General features: G+C 35.1%; 1 protein-coding gene across 1 annotated transcript in view; it reads right to left on the minus strand.

Annotated features, from left to right (window-relative positions):
• Positions 1 to 9,487: 9,487 nt before the first annotated feature.
• The window catches only part of LOC126198944 (microtubule-associated protein futsch-like), an 83,023-nt gene continuing 79,201 nt past the window's right edge, over positions 9,488 to 13,309 (minus strand). The window contains exon 8 of the mRNA XM_049935587.1: positions 9,488 to 12,946. Coding sequence (XP_049791544.1) covers positions 12,777 to 12,946 — 170 coding nt within the window. The 3' untranslated portion in view covers positions 9,488 to 12,776. The remainder of the gene's footprint in view (positions 12,947 to 13,309) is intronic.

The following is a 13,309-nucleotide window of genomic DNA, read 5'->3' on the forward strand; positions in this document are numbered from 1 at the left end:
TAAAGCGTTTGATACAGTAGACCACAACATATTGTTAAATAAGTTAGATGAACTTGGAATAAGGGGACTTGTGAACAAATGGTTCCAGTCATATCTAAAAAATAGAAGACAGATAACTGAAATCTCACACATTTCAAGTTGCTCAAACTATATTGTAAAGTATACTTCAGACCCAAATTATGTAAATATAGGTGTCCCACAGGGTAGTGTCCTTGGCCCAGTACTATTCCTCATTTACATAAACGACTTCCCACAGAGCATCAAGCATGGACAAACAATATTGTTTGCAGATGACTCAAATGTTCTATCAGTGAGAAATCACCAGATGCACTAAAAGAAAAAGCCAAACAAACACTAAACAGTGTACGTGAGTGGGCATCCAATAATAAACTAACACAAAATCTTAAAAAAACAAATGCTGTTAACTTCTATGTCTGCAAAAAACCACACTTTAACAACTTTAAGTTAAACAATGAAACTATAGAATGTGTAGACTACACAAAATTTCTTGGTATGCATGTTGACAGTCAGTTAAAGTGGGAAGAACATATTAAAATACTTAGTAACAGAATTGCTACAGCATGCTATGCTCTGAGAATTCTGACTGCAGTTTGTGATACTACATGTGTCAGATCTGTATATTTTTCTTATATCCACTCTGTTATTACCTATGGAATAATATTTTGGGGAGTCAACAGTAAAAATATTCAAATAGTTTTCAAATTACAGAAAAGAGCAATTGGTATAATAACCAAGAGTGGCAGTAGGGCTCACTGCCTTGAACATTTCCAAAAGCTGGAAATCCTAACTGTCCCCTGTGAATACATTTTTTGAAGTGTTATGTATGTAAAAAAAAATATTGACTGCTATATGAAAAATTCTTTAGTACACAGCTATGAAACTAGAAACCAATACAATCTGCATCTAGAGAGGAAAAATAAAGTTAAAACTCAGCAGAGCTTGTTGTACAATGCTGTTAAATTATATAATAAATTACCCCAAAAAATAAAAGATATTGACACAATCGGACAGTTCAAAACAAAACTAAAATTTTTTTTATTAAATAAAAGTTATTACGCAGTAATGGACTATCTGAATTAAGACATGTAGTGTAATTAAATTAGCCTGTATTGTAATACATGAGGAAATAATTATAATATGAAATCAAAAATTGTACAGTACTATAAGAAAATTACAAATCACACAAGGATATAAAACTAATTTAAGATACCTCAAAAATGTGTGTAAATACAAATTTTATGTCTATAATTGTAGGTATATTGTATTGTATATGATTTTGCTGACGAAATCTGCACAATGTAAATTGTTACATGGATTAATAAAGAAATCAATCAATCAATATTATGCCGGTTTACGTTACCGTTGTTGGTGAATGGCGCTTTGTCGCTTAATAGAACGTGTGCTAAAAATATGTCATTGTCCCATAATTCCTCTTGTGTCCAGTGGCAGAACTGTACACAATGTTCAAAGTCATTGCCATGCAATTCCTGGTGCATAGAAATATGATACGGGTGCAATCGATGTTGATGTAGTGTTCTGAACACAGACGTTTTTGAGATTTCCAATTCTTGCACAGTTTGTCTGCTACTGATGTGTGGGTTAGCCGCAACAGCAGCTAAATCACCTACTTGGGCATCATCATTTGTTGCAGGTCCTGGTTGATGTTTCAAATGTGGCTGAACACTTCCTGTTTCCTTAAATAATGTAACTATCCGGCGAACGATCTGGACACTTGGATGATGTCGTCCAGGATACTGAGCAGCATACATAGCACATGCCCATTGGGCATTTTGATCACAGTAGCCATTCATGAACATGATATTGATCTTTTCCACAATTGGTAAACGGTCCATTTTAACATGGGTAATGTATCACGAAGCAAATACCATCCGCACTGGTGGAATGTTACGTGATACCACGTACGTATACATTTGTGACTATTACAGCGCCATCTATCACAAAGTGAAAAAAGTGGTCCAACTGAAACATTCATATTTCTTTACGTACTACACGAATATGTAATAAAAAATAAGGATTCCTATTTTAAAAAATGCAGTTGATATCTGTTTGACCTATGGCAGCGCCATCTAGTGGGCCAACCATAGTGCCATCTGGTTTCCCCCTTCAAGCTAGATGAGTTTCGTTCTTTGTAGTTTTTTTGTTTGATGCTTATTTCGTAAGATATTTGCCCCGGCCCCTATCAATGGACCACCCTGTACTTGTAGGTTTATACCACTTCCAAATGATTCAAAAGTATTATGAACTAATGCTAGTTACACATTTTTCTAGCAACATTCTATTAATACATCTTACATGTGAGGATGAAATTGTGGGATGGAATATATGTGCCTCAAATGTTGGCACCGGTACAATGGTTCAAAAAATTCAAAAGTGGTGATTTTGATGTGAGAAACAACGAGTGCGGGAAACAACCAAAGAAGTTCGAAGACAACAAATTGCAGGCCTTATTGGGTGAAGATGATACTCATACTCTAAAGGAACTTGCAGAACAATTTAATGTGATGCAGAAAGCCATTTCTCTTTGGTTCTGTGGCTATGGGAGAGACATAGGAAGTGGGAAAATTGGTTCCACACAAACTGAATGAAAGGCAGGAAGCAAATCGAAAGACCACTTTTGAAATGCTGCTTGCCAGATAAAAAAGAAAGTCATTTCTCCTTTGAATAGTGACAGGTGATGAGAAATGGATATATTTTCAGAATCCTAAGCATCGTAAATCACAAATGAATCCAGACAAATCATCGACATCCACTGCAAGACCAAACGACTTTGGAAGGAAGACAATGCTCTGTGTTTGGTGGGATCAGAAGGGTATCATCTATTTTGAGCTGCTAAAACCAGGTGAAACAGTTAACACTGATTGCCACAAACAGCAGATGATTGATTTCAATTGAGCATTATGTGAAAAAAGACTGAAATATGGAAAAAGGCAACACAAAGTCATATTGCTCCATGATAATGCCCCATCGCACACAGCAAAATGCATCAGGGAAATGATCGAGACATTCAGCTGGGAAATACTAGGGCATTCAGCTTATTCTCCAGATTTGACTCCACCTGATTGTCATCTATTTGAATCACTGGGACATGCTCTTGCTGAACAATGCTTCAGTTATATGAAAATGTACGAAAATGGCTCTCCGACTGGTTTGCTTCTAAAGTAGAACGGTTTTTTTGGTGTAGCATTCATAGCTTGCTGGAGAGGTGGGAGAAATGTATAAATAGCAATGGAGATTATTTTGAGTAAAATATTGTTTATTGGCTTCAAACAACAGATGTGTAATTATTGCAACCACATTCTGGTTTCATACTTCTACACCTGGTAATTTCTTTGTCTTCTGTATGCATATGTTTATCTTTGTTTATGTATTGAGGTCTGTCTGTCTGTGGCTATTTTCTGGCATTTAGGAGATACCTAAATCCACAACTGTTATGACTATGCTTAGCTTAGCTGATGGTATTTGGCCTAGAGTTGCAGATTCACAGCTTCATTTGATGTCTGAGGTGTTACTGTGGTGTTGGAATAGCAAAGAAAAACTTTACAAAAAGTTTACTCACTCTTAACATAAAAAAGCCTGACTTATGTTTGCTGCTGCCAACAGTGTTTTCCACCATACATTTATTTGAAAAAAGACCACAGTTACAGCCCTTATGATATGCAGCATGTTTTCACAATCCCTTTGCAGACTCAATGCCAGAGTTCATCAATCCTAGTGGATGGTGAGTGGTGCTGTGTTAGTCTTTTGGCAGCCCATGACCGGATATTTTCATGGATGAGAGTTCTGGTGAATGTGCTTAGCAGGGCATGACAATAGTTAAATGCAAATATGTGAGAACAACATGTGGTCTTTAGTTATGTTGCTGGAAGATGTCATGGGACATCACATATAGGGAATGACAATTATGCTGAAACATGTCAGAAGTCTAATGGCTGCTGTCCAAATTATCAACTACACAAACCAGAGCTAATCATGGGGGACACTGTACCATCACACTTGGTACTGAGGCTCTATGACAATATCTGGCAATATTCATTCACCTCCAACTTGGTGCTGTATGCAGAATTGGGACACATCTTAAAAGATGTGTCCTGTGTTGCTGTTTGGTACACCATTGCTAGCATGCCTCTATCTGTTGCTGCATCAAGAGAACCCGAACAATTATCATTATACTGACAGTTGGTGGTGCTCTAGATGTTGTCATGCTGTCTGTGTGAAGATATCTTTTAGCAAGCAATCCTGTTTCCTGCCATAAAGTGTGTGATGTGATTCTGTAATCTGGATGGCTAAACAAATAACTGCTGGCGAGAAATCAGCTGGCCACCTTTATCCACCTCATTACCATCTTGAACTTGTTACACACACTGCTGGCCATTAAAACAGCAACACTAGGAAAGATAGCAGGTAATGAAATTGAACTTTTTGTGTGTATACAGCTTAGTTGGAAGAATACGTAATTAAATTTGGAAGCAGTGCATTTCTACACAGTGCAAAATTTAGTACACGGAACTGCCACTGCGGCAACACATAACCAGGTTATTTTCAGTGATGAGAGAGATATATGTGCCAGGGCAACATTCGAATGTCCTCTGACTGGGGTAGTTTAGGACAGTACAGGCAACAAGATACCTTGCATTATATTGTTAAAAGATAACATCACAGAGATCTTGAAGCTAGGGCAACACCTGTGTCCAATATATTTTAGAAATGTCCCAATAACAGGCAATTCAAATCAGAGGTGACCATGTTGTGAAGCTATTGGTGCTCCATACCATCACAACAGTTGCCCGTTTTGCTGCAAGTGAGCCCATTATGTGACTCAAGGTCTGCGATAGTCCCGTCTGGTCTTTGCATGGCTGAGCAGACTTGGATGCTATTCACATGGGATCACTGAGATCCTGCATGCATTGACCATGGATCTTCTGAACCCATAAATTCCATATTCATATGACAGTTGTGGGATGCCAACCAATGAGAGCAGCAATAATGCGGAATGGTAAAATGCAGTCATGATAAGCCATGATCCTGCCATGTCAAATTTGATACTTGCTGGTAGACAATTCTTCTTCTTCTTCTTAGGCAAAAAAAAAAAAAAAAAAAAAAAAAAATCTTCTCACAAAGAAGATTTCTGAATGAGAAATTTGTTCTATAATCTTTACCTATATACACAATTTAGATGGGGTTACTATCTACTTCCTGTGATTGTACTGAAATTGTAATCATTCATATGTCCAAGCATGTAGTGCACTTCATTTCAGCCTGATGTTTGTCACATGCCAACTTCATGTCGTAATTATAATGGCCAGAAATTTATAAGTAAAATGACTAGTACAAAAAAGAGATCAATAATTTCAAGTAATTTTATGTAGTTGCCAGAAGAGTCTATTATGTTACAGCGAAACAGCTTTTACTATGTAAAAATTTATGTTATGGTGGACAAAGGCCTTTCCAGTAGAAGTAATCAGTTTTATGTAGGTTGATTGCTTACAGTCAATGTTAGATTGATAAAAAAAACAGTAGGGAATTCTAGAGAATTATATCACAGTATGTTCTCAATAGATGTATGTTGGGAAAACAGTTCTTGTACCCTAGCATTGTGTGCTTTGTTTTTACTGGATTTTTGGATTAACACACTGTCCTGAGGCCTTTGACGGCCATCCCTACAGGATTCCTGAGACTGCCAGTGGGCACATGTTCCACTTTGTAACGTGAGTGTTGGCATAGAGGTGTATAATTCACAGCCTGGGCAATTGTGTTAAACAATGTTCATAAATAATACAAAATGTATGTATTATGCATTAATATTTTTTAAAAAAGAACATTGGTAGAAATATGAGGCCTCATTGAAACATATATTTTCTATATTCTCTGAAGATGCTGGCTGCTAATTGTTCTCACAATTATTAAAAACAAAGTAGACATTATGAGAAATAAACAAACCACAAATGAAACTTCATCCTTCGAATATAAAAGATAAAGAGTAGAGGAGTAAATTTATGATTACAGATACATATCAATTATAGTGTTTGTGAATAACAAAGAAGGTAGTACTATTTGTTGTCTGTTTTGAAGCATGCCGCTATCTTCTTCACTTGTTTCAAAGTTACAGATCTTCTATGTGTTTTAACAATCTTCTAATAACACTCCTGCTATCTCTTCCACACTTTGTATTTCTGTTGTGTTTCCCTTGTGTAACTATATCTGTCAGTTAGTGGAACTGCATATTTTTCTGATACCGTACTATGAGACAGTAAGTGGACCACATATCGTTGCAACACTTCTTGTTCATTGAACATTTCAAGTAAGTGTTCTACAGTTTCTACCCTGAAGCTCTTTGTTTCCAATATTCTCCCTGTTAGCTTTCTATAAAATGTGTGTGTTTACAACTTTGCCAGACTCACTGCAATGAGTCACTATGCAGTGAGTTTTATGTTCAGCTGTTATTCCATGCTGTTATTGTGTTAAAAATGGAGTTAACATTTCAACAGTTTAGTAAGCTGTGTCTGATAGCATGTGGTGTTACTTAATATCAAGAAGTACAGGATGTATCAAAAAGAATCATCCAATTTAACGATTAAAAAAAAAATCATACCTATTATGTTATTTGAGGTAAGTGCATGACCAATGTTCTGCTGGAAAGAGCAAACGCTCAAGTTTTACATGGTACAACATGAGAGAGACTCTCCAAAATTTAATGTGTTTTTTGCAGTTCCATGGAAAAGGGTGTATGGCCCATTTTTCTTTGCCAAGAACAGTGTTACAGAAAGCATATATCTCAATATCCTTGAGAACTTTCTTTTCCCACGGAGACTGATTCAAACGCCTTCATTTATGAACAGGATGGGGCTGCCACACTGGCATCTGGAAGTTTTTAAATCAAAGGATTACTGAATGATGGATTGGTCGAACTGGACCAGATGTTCAGCATTCCATTACTGGTCTCTAAGGTCACCAGACCTTACTGTATGGGGGTTTATAAATGATTCTGTTTATGTGCCTCTGTTACTGACAACAATTAACGAACTGAGACATCGCGCAACAGCAGCTGTGGAAGCTGTAACTCAAGACATGCTCGCTGCAGTGTGGGAACAATCTGAATACCACACTGACATGCTGTACATCGCAAGGGGAGCATACTGAACACCTGTGAAAAGGTATGAAAGAAGGCTTTTATATGTTGTTGTTGTTGTTGTGGTCTTCAGTCCTGAGACTGGTTTGATGCAGCTCTCCATGCTACTCTATCCTGTGCAAGCTTCTTCATCTCCCAGTACCTACTGCAACCTACATCCTTCTGAATCTGCTTAGTGTATTCATCTCTTGGTCTCCCCCTACGATTTTTACCCTCCACGCTGCCCTCCAATACTAAATTGGTGATCCCTTGATGCCTCAGAATATGTCCTACCAACCGATCCCTTCTTCTGGTCAAGTTGTGCCACAAACTCCTCTTCTCCCCAATCCTATTCAGTACCTCCTCATTAGTTATGTGATCTACCCATCTAATCTTCAGCATTCTTCTGTAGCGCCACATTTCGAAAGCTTCTATTCTCTTCTTGTCCAAACTATTTACCGTCCATGTTTCACTTCCACACATGGCTACACTCCATACAAATACTTTCAGAAATGACTTCCTGACACTTAAATCTATACTCGATGTTAACAAATTTCTCTTCTTCAGAAACGCTTTCCTTGCCATTGCCAGTCTACATTTTATATCCTCTCTACTTTGACCATCATCAGTTATTTTGCTCCCCAAATAGCAAAACTCCACTTTAAGTGTCTCATTTCCTAATCTAATACCCTCAACATCACCCGACTTAATTCGACTACATTCCATTATCCTCGTTTTGCTTTTGTTGATGTTCATCTTATATCCTCCCTTCAAGACACCATCCATTCCGTTCAACTGCTCTTCCAAGTCCTTTGCTGTCTCTGACAGAATTACAATGTCATCGGCGAATATAGACATGCCAAATTGGATGATTCTTTTTGATATGCCCTCTACTTTAAAATTACCTAAAAAAAAACTTTCACATGTGTATTGTGGTTTATGCAGAGCAAAACCTTTGAAATGTCAGAGAAGATTCTCATTTTATATTTTCTACCAGTGCAGGCAGGGAGACAAATATAGCTTACCCCACAGCATATCTTTTTAAAAAACAAATTTTTAGGAGCCAGAAATCAATTTTGTACAATGTGCCCATAAATACTGACAAATAATCTTTTCAGATACTTTTGAAAACTGCCATTTTTTTTGTCTGGTTGTTGCATGTTTCAATCCACTTCTATGGCTGATCTCAGTATAATGTTTCTGTTTACTGAGTAATAGACTATTTTCTCATTGATTGTTAACTAAGATAAATTACTAAATTTGCACACTATTCCAGTACCTTGCTTAATACATCATGTGAAGGTGCTTTTGATGGATTTTAATTTTTTATCTTCAACTCAAAGTTATATATTTAGAACAGAGTGCCTCTAATGATATGTGGGCTGTGTGAGAGCAATTCTACACTTTCTTATGCATATTATTTATGTGCAACTCCTGTTTTTAAATCACGGTGAGGAAAGATAACAAAATCATTATCATTGGGTTTCTGGATACCTGAATTGGTGGTGTTTATATGGTGATTATTGTAATTGCTAATTTATTGTCCTCAAAATAGTAAGGAGATGAATTGGTTGACCAGTACTTACCTACAGGGTGTAAAATTCCAAGTACTGCCAAATGACACATATATCTCTCACAGTACTTGGAATTTCACCTCTTGAAGGTAAGTGCCGGTCTATTCGTATTTTATGATTGTCTGATGTGAATTTTTTTCTGTTGTTACATGTGGAACATTACAGCCATGAATTTGGGCTTTGTTGGGTTTGCCTCTCCATAAGTGGAAAAGTCATGTGTTTTTTACAGAGGAACTAATCACTTTGCATTCCAAAGCCAGTAACAGCTGAAATTATGATGTGTCTGTTGGTCATTAAATTGTTCTGTAATATAGTTGACTTCCTTAAACAGTGTACAGCTTGTGCTGAATAAAGTGTACACAATCCTTTTGTTATAGGTACATCGTTATAAATTTAGGTGAAATCTAGTGATAGTGGTACTTTTTTTTATAAATTAACAAATAACTGATTTATAAAACCAAAATTTCATAATATATTTATCCAGCATTTAGATTTTCAGTTTCATAAAAACACATAGAAGTGCTATCACAATATTCTTATTCATCATTCTTAAACAATATTGCTGTGACCTTTGTGTGTTTAACAGTGAATACCAAGTAAGAAAACTTTTTACAAGAGGAGGAAAAGCAACCATTTAGTGACAACTCAGTAGCTTGTGAGATTGTAGGCAGCACGTCTCTCCATGTCTGAGGTTACAAAGGAGAAGTTATAGCTGAAAAAGGGCTCATGACACAAGACAAAGTAAAAATAAAGTTGTTAACAAAAATTCACTTTTACGATTTTCCCCTTTTTAGTTTATTTTTTGGTTTTGATTTATTTCTCATACATTTCCCATACATACACTGCAATGGTATCAGAACAAGCATAGAGCAGACTCTGTGACTAGAAGCTTCACTTTAAGCAAACATGACAAAATATGTTGTTTTGATGAGACAGGGGCCATATTTTTTTTTTTTTTAATTTCAATTTTCATATAATAAAGACAAAAGCATAAAAGTTTAAAGGTGCAACATTAGAAACACAAATAACTTTTATATGGAAAATAAATAAATAAATAATCATAAAATGATGTGTCAAATAAGGAAACATTCTTTACAATCACAAGGCCAGCCACAACTGAATCCGATACAAACTTCACTTCTCTGATTACACTTTTACTCTCAACACACTCTTTTTGTGTGACCTATTAAGTGGTCCAACTGTAATTATTAACAGTAAAGTCACACAAAAAATGTGGAGGTTTGATTTGTATTTTTAACAAGGCATTTGCTAGCACCATTCATAGTTCTACCACAACTTCTCCATCTTACGATAGCAACAGTTCCATTTAACTATTAACAACTGTGTTTCATTTATTCAAGCTCGGTTTCTTGTTGCTGAGATACTGTAGACACTATACATATATAGTTCCATGGCAACAGTCATTTTGAAAAGATCTCATAACAAACATACAAACTTTTGTATGTTAAACTACTACTTCAGAAAATTATTTTCAGTCAGAAAGTAATAAACGAGCACCTCATTCACACTGTCATATTCAAGTTTACCATCCATTAACAAAAGTACAAAACATGTGGACAAAACAAGAGTAATATTTTCAAAAATAATAAATTAGGCCTTATATAGAAACAGTTCATAACAGGGAGTAATAGTATAATAATGAAAGATACAGGTGAAGTAACTATTTAAAATTCTACAAAACTAGATTATTGACCAGCACACAAAATGAAATGAAGTATAATACACATTTCTGAAAAGATACACAATATTGTACAAAAAATTAAATGTCCTAATTTTTTACTGTTATAAAATCACACATTCTCAGGTAAGTACAAAATGAGAGGAGGATAAAACGGATTCCTCCATTTGCTACAAATTCATCTATGCTTCAAGAGTTGTGTGTGTGACATGTATGTTGCTGTAAGTCAGATAAACTTCTACATTTCCACAAAATTGTCCATTTTTGTAGTGCTTCAGACATTATTTCATCATGTTTCATGCCTATGAAATATTTTACACTCAACAGTTTTCAATTTGATAGATACTATCTACAACAGTCCATACTCTTCCTTCATATTTCAGTGTTTTGTTCACTTGTTTTAACAATTCACATACACAAAAACAAACTTATAACAACGCAACATCTAGCTGCTCTCTTTTCTGAGCTGAAGTAAGTTCTATCCATGCCAACACTTTTGGATTTCTTTCTTGTTTCAAAAAACAGTCTGTCTTCTATACTTATACTGTCCCACCTGGGCAGATAAAAAAAAAATTAAGCTAATGTTTAAATTGTGTACGACATCAAATATCATCTGAATCAAAGATAACATAAATGATAAATACTTTTCTGCTTAGCATTCAAGCTTTTACATAAAGTGTATTTTCGTGCACAATGGATGCATAAAACGCTACATAAATACGATGACAGCATTAAAAATAAGACTTATGTTGCTAAGTATAAATATAAAATATTTGCTATGTGTAGGAAGACTTAAATATAGATTAAAACTTTCAAAAACATATATTCTTAAAAACTGCATTGCAGGCAGGAATGAACAGGAGGGTGAGAGGAAGACTTAAATTAATGTGTTTGTAAGTACATGTCACTTTAGGTATGAGGGTGAGCACTTATTGAGTACATACACACAACCACTGCACAATCATGACTGTGAGTAAACACACAGTTTCTAAATTTACAGCTTACAATATTCATAAACAAAAAATGGAACATTTCTGAAGATATGGATAAATTATTAGTTACTGCAGACTCATTTTTCTCATGACACACAAAATATGATCTCAGGATGCACTTTAAACATTCAATGAAGCTTCTGTTACTTTCTAACAACTTTACATTAAGGTAACACTGTTTAGGGAATTAATTTTAATTTCATGATTTTAACATTATTAGTAAAACGTTACATAGATCAAAAACTAGGTCATCTTATTTGGTTTTTCAACACTGTTTAACGGTATCCCTCCAAACGTGAAAAAGGATGATACAATGTCCACTTTAGGAACAATAATTAAACCATGTTGATGCTTATAATATAATAAGCAACATAAGACAAATGTGGCATCTTATAATAATGGGATTGTTTTAACTATATGGACATAGGAAATAATTTACTTATGTTCGACTTGTTTTATTATAAAATATTTCTTGTTTTTGTTTATCCTTTCTTGTATAATTTTTCATGTGTTATCACTCGAGGCCTATGGCACAAAAAACATGATTTTTTGTTTGTTTTGTTTTCTGGAAAGTACTTAATGGTTTTCTCAACTGGTAGTGATTGTATTTAATGCGTGAGACAGTTTCATTTCTCCTATCAACAAATATACATTGAACCCAATGGGGAAGTTGTTCTCTCTTTTCACTTTCAATTTCACTTCTCAGGAAGCTTAGAAAAATAAATTTCTTGAATGTGTAAGAGAGATGGGTGTTTCTTAGACTCAATACTTTGAAAAAGATTTTGCTCATTATATATACATATATTTATGGATGTAAGTACCACAGTTTTATGACAATTTGCTTTCAGTAAAAACTGTCTTTTACCCCAGGACTGAAATGTAAACACACACCACATTTGTGTCTTACTTTTTTTGTGTATCAATGAAAATGAAAAACAGCTAACATTTTTTGGACATATATCATAAATTTCATATTTATGTGACCATGCATCTATTTGAATCTTATGAACTGACAGTATAAATAGAACTGCTGACATTCTGAAAGAACAACCTAAAAATAAATGATACAACAAAACTGTTGCATTTTTTTTTCCATTTCATCATCACCATTTATGTTGAAGGGTCCTCAACATCAGCACAGACTTCATCATACAAGAAAATTTCCTGAAAGACGTTTTTAATTTCTCTGGAAGGACATCATAACTTCCTTTGTCTTAGACCACAAAAAGTATCAAGGATGGTAACAAGAAATACTTCGGCTAATGCTAAAAATGGCATCGTCCAAGCCAGTTCATACTATAGAGCAGTAATGGCTTTTATGGGCAGTGAGTTTATTTCTGTGACTGTTTATCAGTCAGCAACAATTAGAACTCCAACCGATATGCTGAACAGCTTGTTTCATGATCTTGCAGATTTATTGTGCAGCGACTTGCTGACGGAGAGAGGTCAATCTTGCATTTTGTAAGCAGATCTTCATTCTCGGCGACCCAGTAACCAAGAGTGTCGGTATCATAAGTGGGAATGATAGTTACTTCTGAAATATAGGAAGAACAACAAGAACATCAATATTTCATTTATCGTTCATTTGTGTTGTGTAAATTCTGATAAAACTCAAATCAGTATGACCTCTTAAATGACTAAACTAAAAACTTTAATTATAACGTCATAATAATATTAATACGTAATAAAGAAAACACTTTTCAGTCAACAACCTGAAATTTTAGTGAGGCACATATATCACTTGAGAGATGTAGTTGGAAACTGCTGTACAAGTACCTTTTGACATACTTTATACATATAATGCTTTGGCATCACCAATTTAAGTCAGGAGCACAAATACAATCAAAATGGTGGGAAAAATGAGACATTAGAAAGTAGTGAGGATGCTGAACTACTT

The sequence above is a fragment of the Schistocerca nitens genome, chromosome 8, assembly GCF_023898315.1.
Source record: "Schistocerca nitens isolate TAMUIC-IGC-003100 chromosome 8, iqSchNite1.1, whole genome shotgun sequence".
Classification (NCBI taxonomy): Eukaryota; Metazoa; Arthropoda; class Insecta; order Orthoptera; family Acrididae; genus Schistocerca; species Schistocerca nitens.